Consider the following 13,079-nt stretch of genomic DNA (forward strand, 5'->3'; position numbering starts at 1 on the left):
GGATCTTTGAGAGAAAATTTTATATAGCATTAAAAAATATCTTGGGAATGAAGTACAAAAATCTAGAAATTGTGGCTATTCATAGGAAGGGAACTAGCTAGGTCACGGGTTGGGAGGAAGAATTTCTACCAGTTATATTTTGAATTCCTTGACTTTTGAACCAAGTGAATAAATTGCCTATTTTTAAAAATAAAAATAATCCAGACATGGTGGTGCATGCCTGTAATTCTGATTATTTGAGAGGCTGAAGCAGAAGGCTCACAAGGTAGAGGCCAACCTGAGCAAGTTCGCTGCAACCTTAACAGGGCTGGTGGGGTGCTGAGTAGGTGCAGAAGAAATGAGACGTGAGAGACCAAGTCTGGTGCACACAGCACCCCTGTCCCCGCCCAGCTCTGCACTGGGAATTGGGCCCAGCAGGTGTCTGCTGGGTGCCTTCCCCTCTGCTCACTGCCGGGCTGCATGGAACACCATTCCAGCTGGGCTGGGCTCTGAAATTAAAAGGTGAATTTAAATCATTCCTGGCCCTTCTGTACAGAGGTGAGGTGGAAGGGAGGGCCAAGGAAAAATGAATAAGAAATGAACAGACTGATCACCACATGTTAATCTTGAAAACAGCCGCCAGTGGGAGGGTATGTGGAAACAGAGGAGGAATCCATTTCACTTTCCCAGTGTATTGGTGGTGGATAAAGGAGTCTCAAAATAAGATTTCTAAAGATTCGTGTCAACCAGAAAACACCTCTGTCCCGAGCATATTCGACACACATTGTTGCTGCTCCTATGACCATGCTCATTTTCCGAGTCAGTTGGTGGTGGTTGGTTTCTTACCCACAACAGAGGCCCTCGTGGAACCACAGGTGGGTTAGAGGCCTACTCTTCTATCCTTAGGCTTAAGAACCAGGCCATCCAGATGGTAGGTCTGTGCCTGGACACGTACCCTGTGGTTGCAATGTGCCAGGTTTGTAACAGGGACTAGAGGCTGGTCCTACAGATGACTGATGGGTAACAAAAACAGGACACAGCCTGACATCTCTACTTTCATTTTTTATCTGTCTCCTCTGGGTCAAACCTCTGTTCAGCTTTAAACATAGGAATGTTAATCACGTACGGTGCATCTCTAACATAAAGTTTATTCGTCCTAAATACACCTAGCCTACTTTATCCCTTTTGAAGATGGAGGGCACCAAGAATAACTAAATTTTCAGGGACATCCTATTGCCAGGTTTTACAACGTCCAGGTCCATAACTGCTGGAGCTGTGCCTAGAAGTTTCCGATCATTGTCCTAAACCTGCAATTATGTCTGATTCCAGGAAAAGCAGACCACCCCGTGACGAGGGCACCCCCATCACCAATCAGGAGCAATATTTCAGTGGTGGGAACCCAGGTTCCCCTTAACAGGAGCCACTGTCTCATGATGAGAACTGCCCCTGAAACAGTGCTGGTTTCCCTAGAATCTCTCAGAACCAGTCTGGCCAGATCACAGCTTGACCCGGATTACCCATGGGGCCAGCTGTGCCAATCCCCAACCCTTGTCATTGTTGTCTTTCTCTATAAAACCTCAAGATACCTGACACACCCTGCACGTGGGTCTTGAAGCACTTTATCTGTCCTCCCAGCACAGCCATGCTGGTTAAAGTTTCCTTCCTGTCCTTCAGTACTATTGTCTCCTTTTTGATGTTGGGGACAAATGGCCAAGCCTGACCCGTTAGAACCCCTGGGCAGTGGCTCTGTAGCAGAAGATGCTCCCCACCAGCAAGTATACTTCAGTTTCTCAGTTGCCCAGGTAATAGTTCTGGTTATAGTTCCCGTTACTTTTGTTTCTTAGAAGCAGCTGGTCACCGTGATGCATATTGTAAGAACCAATCCCCAATTGACAAGCTATTCTGTTTCTGTACTTCCTGCTTGCTTATCCCATATAAGCCCTAGACCATCAGAAATCAGGGCCTGGTATTTTGGGAACGATCCTGATCAGTGCCCATCATCATAAACGAATCTGCCTCCAAATCTTGGGTGTCATTTTGGTGTATCTGCTTGCTGTTGCAGCTTTTGCTCTAAAACTCTGCTAACAGGTCGCTGACAGGATCCTAGAGCAGGTAACTTCATCTCTGAACTAGTTTCCAAACAGGCAACTTTAGCGTAATTTTATACTGCGATGCTGGGGAGATGAGGATTATGCCTGGAGGAACCTTGTGAATTGTGTGGAGCTGTAGGTGCAGTCAGAGAGTCTCAGTACTCCAGGGAATCATCTGGACTGTCCTTTGGTTATAAGAGGGTTGGAAAATTTAGGTATAAAGACCAGCATTTCTTTTCACTTATTCTAGATGGTTCCTTTTTCAATGCATTAGATGTTTATAAGTAGACACACAACATAGGCTTGCCTTCTCCCTGCACGCTACAGTCTTATACAGATGTGACCTGTCCCTGTGTCCCTGTGTCCCTGGATTGCACCTGATTGCCAGCAGGATTGCTACTGCTGGCTTCTTATTGGTGGATCTTACCTCCTGGATACTGTTGCCTTGGTGAATTCTTTGCTGTGTGGGTAGGGACAGAAGCCTCTTCCATTTATTTTCTGCTCTTAAAAATTGATGTACCTTAAAATCAGTTGCACCTTTCCCTCTTCTCCAAGTTTTAATTCCTTCCTTGTGTGTCACCATAAGCCAGTAACATTGTCTTTGCTTTGGCAACTGAATTATCAAAACAAGGAGGAAAAGCAAATGGCTTCGGTATCCCATTTAACTCCATTCTCTCCAGTCTGTTAGGGAAAGGACAGGGAAAAAAAATTACAAAACAGCCTCTGTAACTTCTTTGAAATCTAGTTTCTGAGTGGATCCATGTTGAAGGACTTCTCTTGGCCTGACTTTTGCAATGTGTCATACAGTAGAGATCACATTCCATTGGCCCTGGTCCTCCAGTGTGAGCTGGGAGGGTGGGAGAGCACGGAGCGAGACTTTCAACACGGCAGACAACAAATGTGGTGAACCATTAGAATGTCCATAACCAAAGAAATCAAAGTTGACTTTGATGTTATGGTGAAAAAACCCCACAAAATCACACAAAGCATTCCTGCCTCATTCATTAGTGCACAACACTGATAGATAATTCCCTTGGCATTATCTATATTATTGCTCTTCTCTTGAAACATATTTAAAGGGATGACCACCCAGCATTTAATCATACTATACTGTCATTAGTGTGATAAAATAACTTAATGAGGTTCATTTTTCAGAGGACTTCATTTCAATATGAGTGTTATTATGTCAATTATAATTTTAGATCAAAGTTTCACTGATGCAGAAAATGTACACACTGCAGGTTTTTATAAACAAAACACTGCTTACTTGTACATTATACACATTGTAGGTTAACTCATAGACTTAGGTACTGGAATAATAGGCAAGGCGATTTTAACTACAGTGGACACCCAAAATTTGCAGGGCTTATGTTCCTAGAGCACCTACAAATTGTTAAAAATTGTGAATTTCAGATATGCTCAGAAAAATGCTATAAATGCCTATTTTTAAATTATTTAAATTATTTACATTTTTAAATTAAATTTTAAACCCTAAATATGCTATGTTTCCCACAGTCATGTAACAATAAAATACTGCACTAATAAAGCCTTAGAAGGTGCAAGGTGTTTGGCAGCATCATCTTGGGACCTTAGGGCTTTAAGAAGAACAAAACTGAGAATACCTGAAATAGCTACAGGCATACAGCAACTGTTATAATGCAGGAATGCTGGTGCATCACCAGAGATAGGTTACAGTGCAGTAGCCAATCAACAAAAGGAGAATTGATTAATGCTCTTGGATTGGCTACTTACAAGCCTCCGTTAAAAAAAAAACAAAATAAATAAATAAAGAAAGTTGCAGAGGATATTTGCAGTTCCCATTAAATTGCAGGGGTTCCCTCAACAATTACTGGTTAAGTTCTAAGGAAAAATCTGTGAACATCTGAGGCCACAGACTGAACCTCAACTTCGTGGGGGTATAGTGCATACTGTGTGTGTGTTGTGTGTGTGTGTGTGTGTGTGTGTGTGTGTGTGTGTGTGTGTGTGTGTTTGTACTGGAGACTGAACTCAGTGCCTTTAAACTGAGCTACATTCCAGCATTTGTTATTTTTTTGTTTTAAGTAGGATCTCACTAAGTCAATACATTTCCTAGACTGGGCTAAAACTTGTGATCCTCCTTCCTATCACAATTTCCGAGAGTGCTAGGATTGCCGGATGTGCCAAGCACCCCTGGCTTGAATACTCCTTTGAATATAGCTGTAAATCATGGCAGGACCCAGTAGGGAGCTCATGGAGATGTATAAAGTCATTTTTGCATAAACAGTAAACTCAGAGCAAGTAGAAAGAAAGATAAAACCAGTACAGATAAAATACCCAGTTACGACCCCAGCAGGGCAAGTTCCTCCCCGGCCTTCAGCAGGTTTAGGGAACTTTTGTCTAGAGTTATTGGTCAGAAAATGACAGTGAAGTCAGAGAGAAGATACACAAGATACACAGGGGCAGGAAGAGAAGGATAGATCAGAGTAGCTAAAGAGAGCGCAGGTCATAGCTGTGGTGGGAAGAACCAGCTTTGGGATGCAGACAAGTACAAGTGCAGGAATATTCTTAACTTAGTTTTAAACTCATAAGGGGAAATTGTTCTGGGACTTAGGCTCAGGCAGGAGATCAGAGAAACAGGGGTCCCTACCCCAGGCACTCCAGAGCACCTCTTAACCCGTGGGCACCCATATCAACAGGGACTGACTTTTTATTCTTATGACTGATTGGTGACAGACATGGGCCTTGAAATGTGGGGGATTCTAACCCTCTCCAGTCACAAGAAGAACAAAAGCCTTGGGAATTTAAAGGAAGAAAGTCCATAGGAAGGGGCTACTTTGGAGCCCAGATTTCTACTCTCTTATTTCTACTCCATAAAGCTATACTTTACAGTATTTTTCCAACTGCATAGAAATAGTATCAGTGGGGTGGATATATAATATATATGGCTGAAAAACAGAGGAAAGAAGAAGGAAGGGGGAGACAAGACAGACACACTTTTTTTTCTCGTTGCTGAGACAAAATACCCAACACCCAATATTTAGCTCATGGTTTGTAGAGGTTTCAGTCCATAATTGGCCAGCTACAAGGCAGGGTGGTATAGGAAAAGTAATTTATGGTAGGCAGAAGATAGCAAAACAAGCAAGGGTTGACCACAGATCTTTCTATTCTTTACATTTTATCCAGGTTGCTTAGGGCAGGTAGCACTCACACCCTTAATCCTAGTGCCCTTGGTCATGGCACATGAATCATTCCCAGCATCACACACTCTGGATCAAGCCACCTCTGAAAAAGCCCCACCTATAACACTATGAGGCTTGGAGGAAACGTTAGATGCAAGCCAAGAAGAGGGGAAGGAGGGAGACGGAGAACAGGAGAGGGGAGAAGAAGAGAGGAGGGGAGAGGAGGGGAGGGGGGGAGGGAAGGACAAAGGGAGGAGAGGGAGAATGAATCTGAATCTCAATCTCAATCTAAGACATGAAGACAGGTAGAGCGTACCAAGGAATAATGTTCAAGGTAAGATTTTCTATTCAAGGGGGAAGTCAAAATCTAGGCAAATCTATTGCATCTGTCAGCTGAGCACCGGTGTCTCAGATAGCCTTGGGGCAGTGCAAGCCCAGGAGAACTGAGTCTGTGGACGTGGTCACGGCATGAGCTTAGTCAGCAGGCCGGCAGCGGGTGGACTGGGTGCACGAAGATCACTGCTGTCCTCTCAGAGCGATGCGGAGCTAAGCAGGGTAACGCAGAGTGTGCAGCTCCGTCAGTGCCTGCTCGGTATGCCCGGGGTGCCGGTTACCCCAGGATAAGAGCAGTCTGGGGCACATGAAGCACAGAACGGGCAGAGGAACTGCTGCACATATGCTTGTGTTAAGAAGCAGAGAAACTTGAGGCGGGGACTGTTTCCTGTCTGCACCCACCATGGGGGAGAATCTGAGACTCAGAAAGATTATGCAACTTGTCCACTTGGCTGCCGACTTGGCTGGGCCGTGATGTCCCACTGTTTATTTATACTGCGGTCTAGATGTTGCTGTGAAAGTACTCTTCAGATGGGATCAATATTTAAATCAGTAGATTTCAAGTAAAGTAGCTCGCCTGTCTCCCATTCAGTGGATGGGCCTTGCTACATCAGTCAGAACCTGTAAAAGCAAAGACTAAGGTTTCCTGCAAAAAAGGACTCCCTTCAAATCTGCCACACAGAAATTCTACCTGCATTTGCAGCCGGATGCCTTGGGGGATGCAAATTCAAGACTGCGACTTCAACTTCGATTCTTACCTGAATTCTCAGCCTGTCAGCTTGACTGACGGATTTTGGACTTGCGAAATTTGTGTCAGCTGACTTCTTAAAATAGATCTCTATCTCCCTTTCTATGCATGTATGTATTCTATTTGCACACACACACACACACACACACACACACACACACACACACACACGCAGAATTCTGTCCCTTTCTCCTTACTGGAAACAAGAAGTTATGGGGGAAATGAAACTTTAACACATCCCAGAGGTACCTGAAGTCCAGGTCCTCCTACTAAGATAGATTCCAAGAAATGAGGGCCTGGACAGGGTTAGCATAAAGTCCTGCTCTTGATGTAGGGGGACACTTCAAAGCCACCATCATAGCCCCAGGGAACTCAAGCCTACCCAGGTCAGGCTCAGGAACCTCTGAGGGCTGTGTACGAGGCACCCAGCTCAGGGAGACAAAGGGCAGAAAGTAGGCTATGTATTTTGTAATAGTGGAGGCTCCAAGCACATATTTATAAAAAGCCTGGTGAAAACTAAAATTACACATATTGTTGAAACACACTAAGTGTTGGCTTGCTTATTTTTCTACAATGCTTTTTGGTTATCATATCTTTGATATTTATGAGCTATAAACAAATTAAGGAGAATTGATGATTAATGCATCAACGATCAACAGCCCATCTCCTGCTTTTCTAAGTGGGAAAGACATTGAATGAGGCAGGGACCCTTTTAATGGTTGCTCTGAGTTCTCATTTTATGCAAATCCTTTCTATCAGCAAGTCTGTGTCTGTGTAAGGGCTTACATCCGGATGTTCTCCCAAAGCTTCTTGTGCTCATAGGTGGGGCTTTGGGGGAGATGATGGGGCCACAGGTGTGTGATACTGGATCAGTCCACTGTTCGGTTTAACATAGTCTGAGTGGAGGTTATGCACTTCCTCAAGAGGGAATACTCAACCTGTGTGTAAGTGACACCAATCAATAGGCTTGTAGCCTGGATGGAATAAAAACAGAAAGAAGAACTAAGTCTCACTGCCGTCTCCCCTCTGCACCATGCACTGTTTGTCCTCTGCCATGCCTCTCTGCTATCAGGTCCTGACCTAGATCCCCAATCTCCCAAATGAGTGTATGGCGAAGGCTTAAATAAATGAGACAAGTTATCTGATTTGAGGGCTCCGGGGGGCGGGGAGGGGTCAAAACATTCTGGCTGAGTTGTAGACTCAGGGCTAAGACAAAGGCTTTTCTGGACTGCCCATTTTTATTAGGTCCAAAACAAAGAACAGGGAAACTGAGGAAAGCACAAGCAATGAGCAGGACCTTGGGAGTCACTTTAAGGACATCTCCAAGTAATAGATCATGTCAATTTAGGAGAACCATCCTATCATGAAGACATGGTAGGAGTCGCTGGGTGTGGTGGCTCACGCCTGTAATCCCAGCACTCGGGAGGCTGAGGTGGGAGGATCGTTGGGAGTTCGAGACCAGCCTGGGCTACAAAGTGAGCTCAGCCAGTTCAGGCCAGCCTGAACTGCATAGCGAGACCCCATCTCAAAAAAGACAAAAGAAAGAAAGAAAGAAAGAAAGAAAGAAAGAAAGAAAGAAAAAGACATGGTAGGAGAGGGTAGGAGTAATTCCTGCAGCTGTAGTCTCTTATCTATTTAATTGATGTTTGAGCCAAGTGTTCACAGCTGTGTCCTTGTCTTGTCCTTTAAGTATCTCTGACCTCACAGGCTACTATAGGCCTCAGCCAGGACCAGTGATTCATAGAGGTGTACTTACTATGAATCAGCTCCTGTCACCAGGCAAGCAGCCTAGGCCTGGGACAGACTCACAGATAAACATAGCAAGCCAATTAGATAATTTTAAATCCTGCTCAGAGCCGCTTCATAGTGGTCTCCAACACTCTGCCATGCAGTCTTGGCTTGAAACCAGCCAATTACAGACTGAAACCTCTACAAACTGTGAGCTAAAATAAACTGTTCCTCCTTTATTTCGTGAGCATTGGGTATGTGGTCCCAGAAATGAGACAGTAATTGAGACAAACTGCTATAAAGTCTTACCACAGTCCAAGTTTTATTCTTGCCCATGAAATATGAAATTTATAAGCCAAAAGGACAGATGAAAGGCATACATATATGGAACAATTTCAAAATGTTCCATAGGGAATTAAGAGTGTTTTGGGGGGTAAGGGGAGGCATTAACAACACATTTTAGGGGATCATTGCTCAAATTGTGGTTTCCTACTCAGATATCAAAATTTTACTCCTGAAATGTATTGTTATTTGGATCCCTATGAATGAGAGGTATCAACCTGTTTGGGGTGGGTCCCAATAAAGCACAAAAACTAAAGACGGTCAGCAGCCACACTTGAACAGCATCAACATCCTGCAGTCACACGGTGATCTCTGCGTACCACTCTTATACTGTGGAACAACCAAGAAACCGACAAGACTGGGCACAGCCTGAACACATGGGCACCAGCAAGGACCTGTCTATAAGCAGCTAAAGGACAAGAATGATGAGAGGAAGAGGAAAATGAAAATTAGAAAGATAGGACTCTTTTTAAAGGCTGCAAATACACTGAGAACGTTAACGTACTTGTTAAATAATTGATGGCATTGTTCTTGATCTTCAGTGTCAAGGGCATTAGTAGGATCTTGCTGAACTCTGACCCCTGCTTTTCCTCCCGCCGTGGATGCATCTTGTAAGATCCTATGGGTCTGTTCTGCATCAGAACATAAACGAGTATCACACGTCTGGCGAGAGTGTAAGCTTTCCTACTCCTGCTGTCTTTCCTTCTCTAACCTTGTAACAATGTACTGCTAGAAATTTTGGCTATTCTAAATTAAATACAAAAAGATGAACATTACTCCATTCATGGTTTTCGAAAGAAACATCCATTAGCTCATTGAAAAATGAATAATCATCAATTATCGAAAATAATTGCTTGTCTTGGCTAAGAACAGAGTGACCATTTTGCAAATGTGCATGCTGGTGTTTTCTGGGTAAAAAGATTTGGGAGAAAAACCCACTTTCTCTGCAGTTTTTAAAATTGGGCTTCCCCGAGCCAAGGGCAGAAGGAAAGGGAGGCAGTGGCATCCCATGCAAACGCGACTTCTGATACTGATGGACGAGGCACATGCGTTTCCTCTTTGGGGTTGGCTTGGGAGTCAGAGTCACAGGAAATCCTGCTGGGCTTTAAACTCACGAGTGGAACTCATTCTCTGCCATTCCAGAAACTGACCATGACTTCTGCCGTAGCTCGGGCAGCAGCTTCCCTCCAAAGCCTCTTTACCACACCTACCATCAGTCATAAAAGGTGACAGTCCCCAGCAAAGGGCTGATGGAACCTCAGTTAAAACTTTCCATGGGTTGCCATTAACATTCAAAGCCAGCGCCACCCCGGCTGGCCCCCAACTTCCTCGCTTACCCCTTGCTTGCACTACACTGTCCCCTGCCCACATTCACACTGCCATGTCACCTCCTCAAGGTCCTGGAAGGCAGCCCCCATCCTTCTCTGCATATGGTCGGTGCAGCACCTCTGCCTGCCCACTGCAGACACATCAGGTGTACTGAATTGCATGACTATGAAAGGACTCACCCCAGGAAATGAGCTATGGGAAAAATGGTTTGGGGGCTGATCTCTGAGTGCCCCTCATATATTCACACTTAAATCGTCCTTGCAGTTACATATCTTCTATCTCCTCCTCATAGGACAGGGATGGGAACAAAAGAAATGCCTAGGCTACCTTAAGGAGCGGGAACTGCTGTGAAGACAGCTTTTCCCTCTGTGTGAAGGCTTTTCCATTTATTAGGGGTGTCAGACTACCTGTTCATCTCTTCCCTGTTGGCACCAAATGAACTGTTTTAACAGCTAGTGCAGTCCACATGGAACACGGGAGAAGAGAGAATCACTGGCTGGTCATCCTGAAAAATGCCCTATTTCTTTCTCCAGCTGCTGGGTGTTGAACCCAGGGCCGCGTGCAGGCTGAGCACACAGCCTACCCCTGATCACACCCCGGCCCTCTGGTTCCACCTTCATGTGGAACAGATCATTTTGCCCTCCTTGAAGCTTTGCTCCTAACTTGAAGCTTTCTTACTGTGTTACACTAGGATGCATTTGTGGAATAATTTGCACTTAAATAATGACAAATGGCCCTTTTTGTATTGTGAGACTTGCAAGAACTCCTCAGCTGGTACGAGCTGATTCTGGTCCCGCACAGTGAGAGAGAATGGATTTCTTCCTAAGGTGGATGTCGTTACATGGAACAAATCCCCCCCAACATAACCCCAAAGCATGAGCACCACTGAGCAGAGATAGATCCTCCAAACCCAGAGGGACGGACCTAAGCCCTTGCAAAGAATTTGCTGAATAGCCTGGAATCTATATCTAATCACTTACAAAAGTTACTCCAAAACTCTAAATTCTGACCATTAATATGATATTCAGGGAGCAAACAAATATGAACATTGTATGTATGCAGGTATGTATGTATTTATGTATGTATTTATAGCAGTGGCCAAGTTTACTTGGGAAAGTAAAAGTGAAGAGTGGGGGAGACGGTGCCTCTGCAGTGAGCTTGGGCCAAGTGAAACAGGAAATAGCAGGATAAAAGAAGGCCCTGGAGGACGCAGGGCAGCTGTCCTGAGGGAAAGCCACCATAACTGAATGTGAACATTTTAGAATTTTATTCTTCAAAACTAATCTTAAAAATGATCACTCGAGTCAAATTTGAACATGTCATTGTCATAATCTTTCCTTTTACACTTCTTAGAAAATTTAAGTCATTTTAGACTCACATAGATATTACAGAAATAGTACAGAGAATTCCTATATAGGCTTCGCTCCATAATAGTATCTTATGTAACCTTGCACAGTGATCAAAACCAGGAAATCAATATTGGCACCATACTGAACTACAGATATTACTCACTTTGCCCTGGTTTTCACATTTTTATGGTGGTCATATATTGCTACAAAAGTCTATCATGTATTTAGACTTGTGTAACTATAGTCTGGGTTACTTCCTTTTCAAATGCAGTATTTTTATTTTTATTTAATAAGATATTTATATAGGAAAAATAGAAAATAAAGTAATAGGTATCCATGTTTCAGACAAAATTTCAGTTGATCCATTTGCTTCTTATTCATCACCGGAAGTCATTTCTTTTCAAAGTAAGTAACAAGCAAATAAGCAAAACTTCCTCTGTGATTGTCTGTGACCTGAAAGCTAAGTGGTTACTACATTAGATGTTCAGCCTGATTTTTATTTATCAGCATCTTAAATTACACTGTAAATAATATCTATCAGTTACTTAATGTATAGTAAGTATTAAATGGGAATAAAATACTTGGTAATAAAGAAATAAAGTATTGATCCTGGTTACTACTAATATATAGCACACAATAGATACTCAGTGAAGTTGGATTGAATGAATAAATGCACAGAAGAACAAATACTTCTCTGAAGTCTACGCATGTATTACATTACTGCCTAAAATAATGTAAGAAGCCATTACTAAGTATTTATGTTCACTGACTTGACTTTTTCAGTGGATTGGCCATTTTATTGAATGTTATGGGAGGCAGGAGAATTCACAATAAGCCTGTATCATGACAGCGATCCTAAAAGCCAAGGACAATTTTCCCACTGAGACAAATCTTAAAATTATTGTGACTATCATAAAGCTGGTCCTGGAGAAGCGTTAAAGGTAAATGAAAACCAGCAACAAGATACTGTTCCAAAGTCACCCAACTCCGTTTCTAGCATTTTCCACAAATCTGACGATACCCTACTACATCATTCCTTTTTATGGCAGAATAATACCCACTTGCAGAAATATAACGTGCTTTGTTCATCCATCATTGTTGATGAATGCCTGGATTGTTTCTGCTTTTTGGCTGTCACAAATACTGCTGCTATTGCGCTCTTAGCATGTCTTTGCATAGATGCAGGCTTTCCTCTTTTTGGGGTACACACCGAGCAGTGGAATCGCTGGGCCACACAATAACACTTTGAATAATCACGATCATTTCTGTGTCTTCATCTGTGGGATGAAACCTCGGTTCAACCCGCTGTAACCTATTAATAGTTTATGCGTTGCTCTTAAAAATCCTCATTAAAATAAGATAGAAATCTTTCTACTCAATGCCTGGAAATCACCCCAAAAGTGGGGCCAGTGGCCTTTCAACCTTTTCTTTGGCATTATAGACATTCACTTCTTCATTGTGAGATTTTGACAGAGATGCATCGGATGCTTTTAGTAAGATAAATATCAAGGTTGTGTTGGAAACCGTTATTACGCAGTGTGACTGGAGGCCTGACATTTTGATTAGGTCATCATTAAACTCACCACTTTTCAGAGCAAACCGTATTCTTACCTTGGTAATAAAGAAAAACGGAGGTGAGCAGGTAAGGACAGAACTCCTCCAGATGAGAGCAGAAAGCACAGAAAGCGCGTGGACCCTTGGAAAAAAGCTTCAGGAAGAAACATTCCACTCTCTTTGGGTAACAGTGCCATGACAGGATCTCTCTGTACTCTGTCAGGGAGAAGACACCATCATACACCAAGCGGGGCAGCACCCGGCCCAGGTTGAATTCCTTCAGGATCCGCTCATTGTATCTCACCAGTATTTCAGAGAGCCACTGGTTCCTCTTCTCCTTTTCTCGCTGTGTCCTTGTCTCACAGGAGTAAAACCAAGATCTGGCTCCTGCCTTAAACATCCTGCCCTTTGCCACTCGGTGGCCTCTGCAGGCAATGCCCACCCTGCCCGGATACCTGGAAGCACAGGC

The 13,079-nt window shown here is 43.5% G+C and overlaps 1 protein-coding gene across 11 annotated transcripts in view; it reads right to left on the bottom strand.

Moving 5' to 3' along the window:
• The window catches only part of Tjp1 (tight junction protein 1), a 319,842-nt gene extending 306,763 nt beyond the window's left edge, over nucleotides 1-13,079 (bottom strand). For 3 of the 11 annotated variants that reach the window (XM_063249899.1, XM_063249895.1, XM_063249893.1), the window contains exons 1-2: nucleotides 12,668-13,079; nucleotides 8,884-9,010 (exon numbers count right to left, since the gene is read on the bottom strand). In XM_063249899.1, the coding sequence (XP_063105969.1) occupies nucleotides 8,884-9,010; nucleotides 12,668-13,010 (470 nt within the window). In that variant the 5' untranslated portion in view covers nucleotides 13,011-13,079. The remainder of the gene's footprint in view (nucleotides 1-8,883; nucleotides 9,011-12,667) is intronic. The other 8 variants (XM_063249900.1, XM_063249897.1, XM_063249896.1 and 5 more) reach the window with 5 other exon arrangements.

The sequence above is a fragment of the Cavia porcellus genome, unplaced genomic scaffold (genome assembly GCF_034190915.1).
Source record: "Cavia porcellus strain 051 isolate PalLab524CR breed Dunkin Hartley unplaced genomic scaffold, mCavPor4.1 scaffold_6, whole genome shotgun sequence".
Taxonomy (NCBI): domain Eukaryota; kingdom Metazoa; phylum Chordata; class Mammalia; order Rodentia; family Caviidae; genus Cavia; species Cavia porcellus.